General features: G+C 32.8%; 1 protein-coding gene across 1 annotated transcript; it reads left to right on the top strand.

The window, feature by feature from the left end:
- Positions 1-349: 349 nt before the first annotated feature.
- Positions 350-5,609, top strand: LOC132058884 (glutamine synthetase). The gene is made up of 12 exons (XM_059451274.1): positions 350-506; positions 1,854-1,893; positions 2,008-2,111; positions 2,214-2,262; positions 2,563-2,669; positions 2,762-2,849; positions 4,009-4,137; positions 4,234-4,308; positions 4,434-4,487; positions 4,592-4,629; positions 4,713-4,872; positions 5,206-5,609. The coding sequence occupies exons 1-12, from the start codon at positions 433-435 to the stop codon at positions 5,356-5,358; spliced, it is 1,071 nt and encodes a 356-aa protein (XP_059307257.1). The 5' UTR covers positions 350-432; the 3' UTR covers positions 5,359-5,609.
- The last annotated feature ends 9,417 nt before the right edge of the window (positions 5,610-15,026 follow it).

Genomic DNA, 15,026 nt, shown 5'->3' with positions numbered 1-15,026 from the left:
CTTTGTGGTTAAAATGACTATCTCATCCTTTACCAAAACAATTGTAAGGTTTCAACTTAGTCAAAAGTAAAAAAAATAAAATTGATAAAAAATAAAAAAATAATAATACCGGCACTTCAAGTACCCGGTAAAAATCAAGTAGAATCCTCAAATTGGATTCTCTTTGGAACAACCACCTTGTCCTATTTCATTTATTTTCTCAACGTCAACAATAATTAAAATCACGCCATTGTTTTCTTTTTTCATTTCAAATCACAATTATTAAAATAGGAAAAAAAAAATACAGAATAATTAGGTAGTAAGTATAATAATAGTCTAATACAACCAACCCTGAAAATCGCCTATATATACAGTGTATAAATAACTCTGCCTCACCAAACAAATTCATATATCTTTTTAACATCAGAGTATTTTTAGAAGTCTATTTTCATCATGTCTCAGCTTTCAGATCTTATCAATCTCAATCTCTCTGATTCAACAGAGAAAATTATTGCTGAATACATATGGTTAGTTCTTGTTATTATTTTTTTTGCCACCCCATTAATGGGTTGCTCTGTTTTTACACAAAAAATGAACAAGATTCTTTCTTTTACGTTTTTTAAAGTAATTTTTTGTGTGGATCTATTCTTGAAGCTATTAGGGATTGTTTGCCCCTTTTTTTTCTAAAGGGTGTCTCTATGTTTTAGTTTTGGTTTTTTTTTTTTTTTTTTTTTTATGGATTTTGGGTATGATGTCTTGTTGTGATGTAGTAAATAGTGGTAAGTGTTTTTGTGAACTCTATGGTATTTTTTTAGGTTCTGTTTGTTTCTTTTCACTGCATTAATGGGGTTGCTCTGTTTTTACACCAAAGATTATTTTTTCTAATGTTTTTTAAAGCAATTTTTGTGCACTTTTTTGTGGATCTTATGATTCTTGAAGCTATTAAGTATTTGTTTACACCCTTTTTAATCAAAGGGTGTCTCTCTCTTTTTTTTTTAATCTTTTTTTTTTCTTCAGAATTTTAGTATGATGCCTTGTTCTGGTTGTGAATTGAGTACTTTTGTACTCAAAATGTTGTTGTGTTTGTTCTTTTTTACTGCATTAATGGAGTTACTTGCTCCGTTTTACACCAGATATAAAAAAGATTTATATTTTTTTTTCTGATTTTTTTTTTTTTGTTCCTGTTTTATGGATCTTATAAGGATTGGTTTCTGGGTTTTTTCTTCAAAGGGTGTCTTGTTGAGTGTTTTTTACACACCAAATGGTATTTTTTTGTTTTGTTTCTTTGTGTTATTTGCTACCCCATTAGTGGGGTTACTCTGTATTTACACCAAACATGAAAAAGATTCTTTTTTGATTTCTTAAACAACTGTTTTGGTGTCTGTTTGATGTGATCTTATGATTCTTGAATCTAATAAAGATTGTTTTTTTTTTTCTTTTCCAAAAAGGTGTCTTGTGTATGATGTCTTTGTTGTGATTTATTAGTGAGTAGTCTTGAATGTTAATCTTTTTTTTTTTTTTGTAGAGTGAAATGTTAAAGGGTGTTTATGCTAATTTGATCTGTCAATTTCATTAGATCCATTTTGCTTTTCCTTTTGTAGTTTTCCTCTTCAATTAGATCCTTTTTACATTAGCTATGAGGAAAAAAATGACACTTTCTACATAAAAAATAAAACTTTTTTGTTTTTGTTTACCAAGACATTGGAGTATGCATGGTTTCATTGAAAAAGCTAAAACTTAATTTTTTTTTAGTTTCTTGTGAATGAGTGATATTTTTTAGAGAAAGATCTGATTTTTATCAGTTTCGGAGATTTATTTTCAGTTCTTACCTACTTATGATTAAAAAAATGTGTCTTTTGTCTTTTTATTACCAGGATTGGTGGATCAGGCATGGACATGAGGAGCAAAGGCAGGGTATAATTCTTTAATTGATTTAATTTAATATATATTATCTTTTTGAGTTTTTTTTTTTTTGCTCAAATGGAATAATTGAAGTTTGCTTATATGTTTTTATTTTTTATTTTACAGACTCTTCCTGGTCCTGTTTCTAATCCTTCAGAACTCCCTAAGTGGAACTATGATGGATCTAGTACTGGTCAAGCTCCTGGTGAAGATAGTGAAGTGATCTTATAGTAAGCAGCCTTTGTTTGATGTGCAAAATCTGTTAAATTTTTAAAAATATTTTGTATAAAGTGAACTTTTTCTGACTATAATTTAATTGAAATTTGACATAGCCCACAAGCAATCTTCAACGATCCATTCAGGAGAGGCAACAATATCTTGGTTAGTTCAGATTTATTTATTACCTATCATTAATTCCAGCATTTAATTTTTTCTAATTGACTGTTATTTGGTACTATTTGAATAGAGTTTAACTCCTATACCTCACCTAAAACATAACTACATGTAACTCTCCTTGAAAGACGAGATTAGTGACACGGGTCGGCAACATTTTTGAAGAGTCCAAGCAGCATAGACCAGAGAAATAACATGATGTTAAAATACAGTGACTACTATATTAGTTAAATCCTTTTTGTAATCATTTGTTTGATTTTTTTTTTTCTTTCTTTTTTTATACTGAAGGTTATGTGTGATGCCTATACTCCGGCTGGTGAGCCCATTCCAACAAACAAGAGGCACGCCGCCGCCAAGATCTTCAGCCACCCTGATGTTGTTACTGAAGAAACCTGGTATCGGCACATTCTATTAAGCTTTTAAAATACCTTCTTTTTTTTTTGTAAATTTCCAGTTGATTGAAAACATTGTGTATAATATAACTTAGGTATGGTATTGAGCAAGAATACACGTTGTTGCAAAAGGAAGTTAACTGGCCTGTTGGATGGCCTATTGGAGGTTTCCCTGGACCCCAGGTAGATTATTAATACTTAATTTCCATTCTGCTACAATTTTCTTCTGTTTCCTGTGTTTTATTGGCATTAGTTCTTTCATTTGGCTTATACCTTAGTCATAGATTATTTTTTCATATTGATGGCATTACATAAGAATCGAAAAGGGGGAAAATGTCGTGGCATAAGGTGTATTTGGTATGAAAGAAAATGTTTTTCACGGAAAATAAGTGGTTTTCTTACTTCTTTTCTTGTGTTTGGTACATAAGGAAAAAATATTATCCCAAAAGTATTTGTATAATCTAGGTAAACACTATAGGGATGGGGGTGGTGGGCAATGGCGGAGCCAGGAATTTTGTTAAGGGTGTTCAAACTTAGGCAAGTAATTTTTTTTTTTTTTTTAAATGAATGGGTGCACCAAAATTTTTAAATCAAACTTCACAATATATTTAGTTAAACAATGACTTTAAAATTTGTTTATTTGAAATAAGATTAATCAAAAAGAAAAAAGAAATGTCAAAACAGAGACCTGTTGGGAATTGGTACAGGTAAGATTTGTTTTTTAAAAAGGTAAGGCACTGTTGTTGAGAATCGAACTTGGGCTTTGCAAGACTGTCAGGGCAACCTTTACTGCTGGACTACCTCTATAGTTGTTTCAAGGGTGTTCAAAACATGATTTAAGTTGATAATGACAGTATTTCACCTTTATACACTGTATAATTTCCTGGCGAAGGGTGTTCGGCTGACCAACCTTGATAGGCTATAGCTCCGCCCCAGGTGGTGGGAGTGGGGTGCGTTGGAACGTGGGGAGGAGACAATTAGTGTGTAATGCCACTATTGGGACTTCTTCATTTCGTAGTTCCAGTAGAGAAGTCATTTTACTCATCTTTTAGGAACTCATTTTCCTAGAGAAAATGTTTTCCAAAATTTTTGACTAACAAACATGGGAAAATTGGAAAATGCGTTTTCCTCCATACCAAACATACCCTTAGTTTGAATGCTTAGTTAGCCTGTTATTTAGAGAATTTATTTTTGCCTCATGCATTGGTCTGTCTGTGGTCCTAATATTTTATTTTTGTTGGTGGCTGCTGTAAATTCTTGACCCTTTTTACTGTTTCATCTAGGGACCGTACTAATCCGTAGTTAGCTAACTGTATCTAACCGCATTTATTGTTGCCTTTAGGGACCATACTACTGTGGAACCGGAGCTGACAAGGCCTTTGGACGTGACATTGTGGACGCACACTACAAGGCATGTCTTTATGCTGGGATTAACATCAGCGGTATCAATGGAGAAGTCATGCCCGGACAGGTATAGAGGCGTTGTTCTTGTTTGCTCATCTAGCCAAGCCAGAATCGATTGATTTTTCACAGATATTTAATGTGTTTTTAGTTAAATCTTATGTAGTGGGAGTTCCAAGTCGGTCCTTCTGTTGGCATCTCAGCCGGTGATGAAGTGTGGGTAGCTCGTTACATTCTTGAGGTAGTATTGCAGCTTATAACTGTTGACACTTTTATCGACCATTCTGGTCTTTTTCAATTCAATTCTCTTGCTAATTTTTTCGAGCTTGAATGCAAAATTTACTTATTGATTTGGTGGTTTAACAGAGGATTACAGAGATTGCTGGAGTGGTCGTGTCATTTGACCCCAAGCCTATCCCGGTGAGCTTTCTACTATGTGAATCTTTCAAGTTGCGTTACTATGAACTGATATTCGTTTGGAATAACGTGTGTATTAATGATGAATATTTTTCCTTTATTGTCAGGGCGATTGGAATGGTGCAGGTGCTCACACAAACTACAGGTAGAGGAATCACACTTATTCTTTCGACTATTATCTTTTAAATCCACCTGCCCCTGTCAGTAAAGCTTTGGAACCTTTTGCAGCACCAAATCAATGAGAGAAGATGGCGGCTATGAAGTCATCAAGAAGGCTATTGAGAAGCTTAGCTTGAAGCACAAAGAGCACATTGCTGCATATGGTGAAGGCAACGAACGTCGTCTCACTGGAAAGCATGAAACAGCCAACATCAACAACTTCAAATGGGTATATAAATTTTTCATCTTTCTCATCATTTCTCATTTTGGCTTGTTCATTACCCCCCTCGTTCCATTTTATTCATAACACATACCCATTTTTTTTAGTCTGTTTCAAAAAGGATGACACCTTTCTATATTTTGGAAACTATTTAACTTAAAAAATTTCAAATTTCCCTTATTGACATGCTTTTCTGGACGAGAAACGTCATACCATGTTTAAGACCACGAATTCTGATAGTCGTTCTTTCGTAAACTCTGTGATGATCAAACACAGTAAATTTCAAGCAAAATGCATCCAACATCTTATCTTGTCTTATGACACTTTATTTGACGTGCTCAGGGAGTTGCAAACCGTGGTGCATCTGTCCGTGTGGGGAGGGACACAGAGAAGGCGGGGAAAGGTTACTTTGAGGACAGAAGGCCAGCCTCAAATATGGACCCATACGTCGTTACCTCCATGATCGCGGAAACCACCATCATCGGGAAACCTTGAAGCTGTGTGATATGTATTGCTTGTTTCTGGTTTGCACAATGTGGGATAGAAAAAGGATTGAATTTGTGGACCGACCTGACCCTTTCCGCTTCACCTGTGTCTTTAGTTATAGGATAGTCTTGTCTTTGTTATTTTTCCGGTTGAAGTTGTATTTTTATACAGCAAGGTCTTATTTCATTGTCTATGATTTGGCAATGCTGTTACAAACAATGTTATTCTTATTAATAACAAATATTGGAAGGGTTTGGTTCTGTTGCTCAGTTACTGCACTTTTGAGACAAGTGAGCACAATTTTGCTTATTGTACCAGATAAAAATAAAGGATGAAGGTTGCGGTAGGTTTGAGATTAGCATATAAATAGTTTAATTTGATCCAATTCATCAAATTAGATCGTGTAAGATGATATAGTCCTTAGAAGAAATCATTCTCTTTGGTAATAACTGCGTAGGATAATTGCCAGAGTTCATTAGTAGCTTGTAGATATATACTATAGTTGTATCATCGTAGATGTTTGATACAAAGAGATGAATCCAGGGTTTGCGAGCATGAGTGCTTAGGTATATTTAAATTTAAGTTCCTGATATTTTTTTCAGTTGTATTTATTTTAATCAAAAATAAATAAATAAAGAAAATCCTTTTCTAACAATCTTTTTCAGTTGTATTTATTTTAACGAGAAAGGAATAAAGAAAGTCATGAAGAGTGAAACTACCCTTCTACTCTCCAAATACAAGTGAGTCGACACTTCTGGATGCACTCGTAGGGACTAGTTGTAATTGGCATCCTAGAAGCTCATTATGGGGTTCTAGCGCTCCTATCAATCGAGATGACTCCAATTTTAGAGTTTGAACCCAATATGTATGATTAACGAGTATGAACTTTTACGATTCCATCACATTCTTCGACAGTAAATAACAAAGCATCTAAATCTGATGTTTGACATTTCAAATGAAAAAAACACAATTGGACATAAGCACATTACATACCACTTGTGCATATGACTTGTGGCAAACATTATTGTATACGGTTAAAACCGGATATGGTCCAAACCGGAGGTAGAGAAGGAGTAGGAATATACCGGATGTTACCCGGTCCTTTCCGGGGAAGGGTCTGTATCGGAGTAAAACGAGCCTCTCTTCTCCGCTATCGAAACGGCCAAGTCCGCTGCTCCGAGCGTTCGTGGCCGTTGTCCCGTATAGCTGTTGTCCCGAGCGACCGTTGGTCCAAATAGCCATTGCACGTAAGCCACGCGTCAGTAGCGTCCTGCCATGGTCAACCACCAACCATGCGTGTGCCGACGGCGCCGCGGCCTAATCCCACCAAATCCGTTCGGAAAGCCGTCCTTGTTATTATTTTATTACCACATTATACGAAGCCCATGGAGGCAACACTATAAATATGGGGCATCCCCCTCCTTTGTTGGGGTTGGCTCCTTCATGCTTTCTAAGAACACTTGTAATAGAATAACTTATACATACAATCTTTCTCTTAAATTCTGATTCGGCCAAGGCCGTCCTGCTCAAGTTTATATTGCATTCTATCTACCAATTGTTCTACATTGCTCATAAACACTCATATTCTCAAACGAGTCGCCATCACTAGCCACTTCATCGAAGAATCCTCATATATACATTTCCTTTACTCCGTATATATCAAGACCCAAGCACATATCCTATACCCGCTTACAAATTCAATTGACTTATCCGATTTCGGGGTAAACAATTATATGAAAGAATTATTTAAAAGCAACTTAAAGAAAATACTTCTTTTAGATGTTTGGTCATGCAAACTTTTCTTTGTCCTTTTTAATTTTCAGTACAAACTTTTTGAAAGCAAAGTACTCAAAATACTTACTTTTAAGGCTTTTTTAGGAATCTTGTTGCATCTCAAGACTTCTTAAAGTAAGAACCAACCAAACATTTATAAAGATAACTTTTCCGCAAAAATACAGAAAAAAATCTTCTCTGATTAGCTTTTTTAGAAAATTAACCAAAGTACTAAAATCCTTAATACAAACAAATATATTCATATAAATCTATAATTTTGGATATTCTTTGTATTCAGTATGTGTCTCGTTATGTTTTAGAAGTCTGAGTTAGGTACTGAATAAATGATGGCAGTTCCCTTATCCCACAGCCTTCCCTCCAAATGGATAACCCCAACTTCATTCTTCCGAGGATTTCTGAAAATTTCTCTAAACTAGAGCAACCCTTTATATTAAGAGATTCCAAGAAAGTGGTTGAAAGTATTGATTGAAAGTGTCTCTCAATAGTTTTATTAAGCGTAGGAGGGCAACAAAAAGGGGTTGAAAGTATTGATTGAAAGTGTATCTCAATGATTTTATTAAGCGCAAGAGGGCTTTAAATAGCCAACTTAACAATAAAAAATTTGTATAAAATCTGCAGGATAAATTCAAAAGCCTAAAATATTTCAACTAGACTAATCTCCAATAAAATTTTAAAATTCAAAAGTAGATTCATCCGAAGTCTAATCAACTTTCTATGCTAAAAATAAAATTACTGCAGTAACTGAAAGTAAATTTCAACATTCCTCCTTGCTTTAGTTACTACAATTTAAGAAGAAAATTCCTGCTCCTCAATTTCCGCTTGGTTGTTGGTGTTGACATCTTTTGACTACTTTTGAACTAGCACTTTTTTTCACGATTATTCTTCTTCCTTTTTTTCACGACTATTCTTCTTCCTTTTTCTTTTTCTTCATTTGGTTTTGTGCATAAAAAACACCCTCAATAACCTTGTTTTGTTTAAAAGCTCTTTTGAAAGTGCTTTAATTTGAACAATAGTAGGATTTGCAATAAATTGTTATGTTGGGCACTGAAAGAGAGATCGATGCTTGCCATATTTAAAAACAGGTTAAAACTGATATTGGTTAAAAATTGGTATTGGTTGAAAATAGTCTTATTCGTCAAAAATAACCATGTGTTAAAAAAAATATTGGTTGAAAATTGATACCCAAGCATTAAAAATAAGCAAAGGTTAAAAATGAGTTGAAAATAGGTATGAGTTAAAAATGGTTGAAAGTTGTTCATCCACAAACTCACGGATCCATTAAGATCAATGGAGGATCTAAGAAGAACTCACAGATCCCGTAAGATCAATGAGGCTTTGATAACACTTGTTGGTTTTTTTAAAAGATGGACAGCAAAAAGGGTTGAAAGTGATTGAAAAAAGTCTCTCAAGAAAATTGGTGTGATATCATTGTTGGTTTTTTAAATATGGAGCAGCAAAAAGGGTTGGAAGTGTCTCTTAATAATTTTATTAAGCGTCGAAGGGCTTTAAATAGCCAACTTAATAATAAAAAATCTGTATAAAATCTGCAGGATAATTTCAAAAGCCTAAAATATCTCAACTAGACTAATCTATCCAATAAATATTTGAAATTCAAAAGTAAATTCATCTTAAGCATAATCAACTTTTTATGCTAAAAATAAAATTACTGTAGTAACTGAAATTAAATTTCAACACCTTTATATTCAGAGATTCAAGAGATTCCACGATAACACATGGAAACCTCTTAAGGCTTTCACAATTAGAAAACTCCAACAAATGAGTTTTCCGCAATACCCCAGGGAATCGTCAAGCTCTTCAAGACTCATACGGTCCCGCAGATTCAAATACTCCAACTTTGGCATCCTCGTGAAATCTGGTGTTCGCTTCAACCAACTAGACCCGCTGAGATATAACTTCCGTAGAGATGACAAATGCTACAATTCAGAGCACAAAAAAGGGTGAGACAAGAAATGGCAGGCAAAATAATTACTTACTATCATAAAAGAATCAGAGTTTAGATTTGGGTATCTGCCATTCATCATACTATTCCCATTTCCTTTCTTTTCTTCTTTTCATTTTTGTATTTCAGGGCATCAAATGACCTTTATGTTCTTAAAAAGGTACTATTAAAAAATAATTTACTCCCTCAAACGAAAAATGAGTAGTGGGTCATTTGGATTATGAGGATCAACACAATATTTTGTGTGAAATTAGAAAATAGTTTATATTTTTAATATTTCTTCTTACTTCTTACTAGACAATGTACAATTTAACCCAAATCTTACTTTTTAAAAAATTTATTCTTTAGCTGTAATGGCTATTTGTTTCAATTGTGTGTGTGTGTGTGTGTCTATATGTATATATATATATATATGTATATATATGTGTGTGTGTGTGTGTGTGTATATATATATATATGTATGTATGTATGTATATGTATGTATGTATGTATATGTATGTATTTTGGATCAAATCTATACCAAAAAAACTTGTCTAGGATTCTATTATTTTAGCCAAATAGAAAGTTGTGCCAAAATAATAGAGTTCTGACTGCATATTTCGTTTGTTTCTTCTTTAGATGCAATGACTATTTATTTAATTATGTATTTTTATTGGGAAAAATACGTATATAAAAGAATTTGGTTGCAACTCCATTATTTTTTAGCCAAAGCAATTTTTCGCTAAAATAGTGGAGTTCCAATTGTATTTTTCTTATTTCTTTTTTTTTTAGATATAATGACTATTTATTCTAATTGTGTATTTTTTTACAGGCCAAATCTGTAAAAGAGAAAATGGTTGGAGTCTAATTATGTTTATCCAAATAAAAAAAGATTTAGCCAAGGTAGTAAAATTTCAACTGTGTGTTTCTTTTTATTTCCTCTTTAGATGTCATGACTATTTATTTTGGCATTGTAGCTAGCCTGTAAATAAAAACTGGGTGAAACTCTATTACTTTTAGTAAAATGAAAAAGTTTAGCTAAATAATGGAGTTCCAGCATGTTTTTTTTTTTTTTAAACAAATTTTGGTCCAAAACTTTAAAAGGTTAAAAAACATTTTTATTTCAGAAAATGTCACATGGCAGCGTAAATCTCAACCTAGAACTTGTCAGGAGGATAAATGATAACAAAGAGAGTAATTACGACATTATAAGTGCTTTAATTTGAACAATAGTAGGATTTGCAATAAATTGTTATGTTGGGCACTGAAAGAGAATCTATGCTTCCCAAATTTAAAAATAGGTTAAAACTGATATTGGTTAAAAATTGGCATTGGCTGAAAATAGCTTTGTTCGTCGAACATAAGCATGTGTTAAAAAGGATATTGGTTGAAATTAATGCCCAAGCATTAAAAATAAGTAAGGGTTAAAAATGAATTGAAAATATGTATGAGTTAAAAATAGTTGAAAGTTATTCTTCCATGAACTCACGGATCCATTAAGATCAATGGGGCCTTTAAAAAGAACTCACAAATCCCATAAGATCAATAAGGCTCTGATACCACTTGTTGATTTTTAAAAGATGGACATCAAAAAGCGTTGAAAATGATCAAAAAAAATTTCTCAAGAAAATTGCTCTAATACTACTTTTGGTTTTTTAAAGATCTGGTGTTCGCTTCAACCAACTCAAATGCTTTTTTTCATTTAAAAAAAAAAAAAAAAACTCATCTGCACCCACTTTTCAAGGCCCATTACCCAAAGCCTTTTTTATGTACCTATGCACAACATATATAAAGACTATGACCTAAACCATAGCACCTAGACTACACAATCATCAATTGCACCTAAAAACTCTACACACTAAGTAGCCGCCAGAGCATACACGGAATACACTGCACCTAGTAGGAGCTAAAAACCATGCAGCCATCAACAACACTTCACAGCTTTCTTCTACATATACACACATAGAAGGCATATCAATTGAAAAATATATATATTTGTCTACACACTAACAGTGGCTTTCATGAAAACCATCCCCTTATAAACAGTCATGTAATTAAAGACCAATAATCAGCTTCCATAGTAGTAACTGAAAACACCCCAAAATTCCATTAAAATTAGCTCTTGAAAAACTTCATTTTTATAGCCATGTGACTACCGAAAAAAGCCGTGAACCACTACTATCACTGTCAGCCTGTCATCGAGCTTATGGTCCTGGTAGTGGTCGGTTTAGTGAGGTTTCCTGTTGAGGAACTCGTCCAAGGTCTAGCCCGTTTCAAGCTCTGTTATCAGTGGAAAGTTCTTGACTATTAAAGGTATGTCTTTTTTTTTTTTTTTTTTTTTTTTTTTTTTTTACACTTAAGTTTTCTTTATTTCCTTTAACTTGTATTTTTGTTGACTTGATGTTTAAAAGTTCTTGGAAATTGTTAAATTGATATACAGTAGGTCCGATTCATGTTCATATACCTCTCTTTTCTATCTTCTTGCTACATTTTGTAGTTTATCTTTTATAATATTTTGTTATTTTTGAACTGCCTATTATCAAATGAATGGTCAATGGTTAGTATAGTAATTTGTATGGTGAATGTCTTAGTTTCGTTAACTAACAGTATGACAAAGTTATTTGAGTACTTTAGTTGGGCTTGGATTTGTTTAAATGGTTTAATATTTGGATGACTTAATTAAGTGCTTTTAGGCAGTAAGTATTTTAGTTACACGTTCAGTTTTCCCTTTTGTTAATAATCGAGTCATTTTTAGATCATATTGTCTATTTAAAGAAAAAAAAGATTTGTTCGTTACTGATATTTTTCTTTTCCTTTGAAAACGATAAGCTCATGTTTTAGTGGTTATTCATTGAGGTGAAAGTGCTTGTTATTAAATTCATTTTACCCATTATTAGATTGAAATTTAAATGTCGACATGAAATTAGGATTAGACGTTTTGATAAAGTTAGATAATATGGGCATTTCTTGAATTGACCCGATAATCAGATTTGGGCCAAGATCTTTTGTGGCCTGGTTAAATTTCTAATGTAATTTGAGCGAGATGGGGCGCAAATTTATTTCAAAACATGTTGCAAAAATAAAAAGACAAGAGCAGAAAAACCAATCGTAAGGGAGCGAGATGGGTTGCGAATTTATTCAAAATCCGTTATCAAAAGAGTTGAAAATTAACCAAATAATAATAAGTCTTGGATTTTAGAGACGAATAGTTGGCTTTAACGGTAGACTCTTTAGGCGCGTTTTAAATTGTGTTGACTATGTGGACAGTCTCGTTCCTTGGTTAAATGCATATAATTAAAGAAAAGTCGTGTGGGCCATCCCGTTCGTTGACACTTTAATAATAATTGTGCTGATCATGTGGACAGACCCGTTCCTTGATTAAATGCATATAATTAGAGGAAAGTCATGTGGGTCATCCCGTTCCTTGACACTCTAACAATAATTGTGTTGACCATGTGGACAGACCCGTTCCTTGGTTAAATGCATATAATTAAAGAAAAGTCATGTGCGTCATCCCGTTCCTTGACACTCTAATAATAATTGTGTTGACCATGTGGACAGACCCATTCCTTGGTTAAATGTATATCATTAAAGAAAAGTCATGTAGGCCACCCCGCTCCTTGACGCTCTAATTATATAAATAATGAAAGACCTTATATGCATACACGCTCCCAAGTTTAAACAATTAAAATACGTATTATCGAAGAATTAATTATAACCAAGTATAAGCCGATAAAAGCGACCGTGCTAGAACCACGGGACTCGGGGAATGCCTAACACCTTCTCCCCGGTCAATAGAATCCCTTACCCAGTCTTTTATTTTTGCGGACCAAAAAATAAAGAGTCATTTCCTTTTGATTAGGGATTCAATAACGTGACTTGGAACACCAAAACTCAATTCCAAGTGGCGACTGTATAAATAAATAATTCCTTTTCAAAATCGTCACATCAAATAGAAAAACCCTTATTGCGCGGGGCCCAAAAAAGGGGTGTGACAATAATGACTACTGATTCTAATTGTGTATTTTTTTACAGGTCAAATCTGTAAAAAAAAAAAAAATGGCTTGAGTTTCATTATGTTTATCCAAATAAAAAAAAAAATTAGCCAAGGTAGTAGAATTTCAACTGTGTTTTCTTTTTATTTCCTCTTTAGATGTCATGACTATTTATTTTGGCATTGTAGCTAGCCTGTAAATAAAAACTAGTTGAAACTCTATTACTTTTAGTAAAATGAAAAAGTTTAGCCAAATAATGGAGTTCCGGCATTTTTTTTTTAAAACAAATTTTGGTCCAAAACTTTAAAAGGTTAAAAACATGTTTATTTAAGAAAATGTCACATGGCGGCGTAGATCTCAACCTGGAGCTTGTTAGGAGGGTAAATGATAACAAAGAGAGTAATTAAAACATATAAGTGCTTTAATTTGAACAATAGTAGGATTTGAAATAAATTGTTATGTTGGGCACCGAAAGAGAGATCTACGCTTCCAAATTTAAAAATAGGTTAAAACTAATATTGGTTAAAAATTGGTATTGGTTGAAAATAGCCTTGTTCATCGAAAATAAGCATGTGTTAAAAAGAATATTGGTTGAAAATTGATACCCAAGCATTAAAAATAAGCAAGGGTTAAAAATTGATTGAAAATAGGTATGAGTTAAAAATAGTTGAAAGTTGTTCTTTCATGAACTCACGGATCCATTAAGATCAATGGGGGCTTTAAGAAGAACTCACAAATCCCGTAAGATCAATGAGGCTGTGATACCACTTGTTGGGTTTTTAAAAGATGGACATCAAAAAGGGTTGAAAGTGATTGAAAAAAAATTTCTCAAGAAAAATTGCTCTGATACTACTTTTGATTTTTTAAAGATTTGGTATTCGCTGCAACCAACTAGACCCGCTGAGATCTAGCATCCGTAGAGATGGCAAATGCTGCAATTCGGAGTACAAAAAAGGATGAGACAGGAAAAACAAGAAATTGCAGGTAAAATAATTACTTAATATCATAAAAGAATTAGGGTTTAGATTTGGGTATCTACCGATCATCATACTGTTCCCATTTTCTTTTTTTTTTCTTCTTTTCATTTTTCTTTATGTTCTTAAAAGGTACTATTAAAAAATAATTTCTCTCTCAAACGAAAAATGTATAGCGGGTCATTTGGATTATAAGAATCAACACAATATTTTGTGTGATATTAGAAATTAGATTATATGTTTAATATTTCTTCTTGCTTCTTACTATAAAATGTACAATCTAACCCAAATCTTACCTTTTAAAAATTTATTTTTTAGCTCTAATGACTATCTGTTTCAATTGTATATATATATATATATATATTTGTTTTTTGGGATCAAATCTACTTATCTAGGACTCCATTATTTTAGCGAAATAGAAAAAGTTGTGCCAAAATAATAGAGTTCTGACTGCATATTTCATTTTTTTCTTCTTTAGATGCAGTGACTATTTATTTAATTATGTATTTTTGGTTGGCAAAATATGTATATAAAAGAATTTAGTTGCAGCTCCATTATTTTTCAACCAAACAATTTTTTTGCTAAAATAGTGGAGTTCCAATTGTATTTTTCTTATTTCTTTTTTTTGATATAATGACTATTTATTCTAATTGTGTATTTTTTGACGGACCAAATCTGTAAAAGGAAAAATGGTTGAGTCTCATTATGTTTATCCAAATAAAAAAAGATTTAGCCAAGGTAGTAGAATTTCAACTGTGTTTTCTTTTTATTTCCTCTTTAGATGTCATGACTATTTATTTTGGCATTGCGACTAGCCATAACAAATAAAAAACTGGTTGAAACTCTATTACTTTTAGTAAAATGAAAAAGTTTAGCCAAATAATGGAGTTCCAGCATGTCTTTTTTTAAAACAAATTTTGGTCCAAAACTTTAAAAGGTTAAAAAAACATATTTATTTCAGAAAATGTCACATGG

This window comes from Lycium ferocissimum, chromosome 6 (assembly GCF_029784015.1).
Source record: "Lycium ferocissimum isolate CSIRO_LF1 chromosome 6, AGI_CSIRO_Lferr_CH_V1, whole genome shotgun sequence".
Taxonomy (NCBI): Eukaryota; Viridiplantae; Streptophyta; class Magnoliopsida; order Solanales; family Solanaceae; genus Lycium; species Lycium ferocissimum.
The sequence above is the reverse complement of the archived record's forward strand: the minus strand, read 5'-3'. Positions and strand labels throughout refer to the sequence as shown.

Excerpts from the sequence above, each read along its gene's own strand:
- LOC132058884 (XM_059451274.1), top strand. The coding sequence starts at position 433 with ATGTCTCAGCTTTCAGATCTTATCAATCTCAATCTCTCTGATTCAACA. Across the intron at positions 4,488-4,591 it reads TTGACCCCAAGCCTATCCCG|GGCGATTGGAATGGTGCAGG; the intron begins GTGAGCTTTCTA and ends CTTTATTGTCAG. Across the intron at positions 4,630-4,712 it reads GGTGCTCACACAAACTACAG|CACCAAATCAATGAGAGAAG; the intron begins GTAGAGGAATCA and ends AACCTTTTGCAG.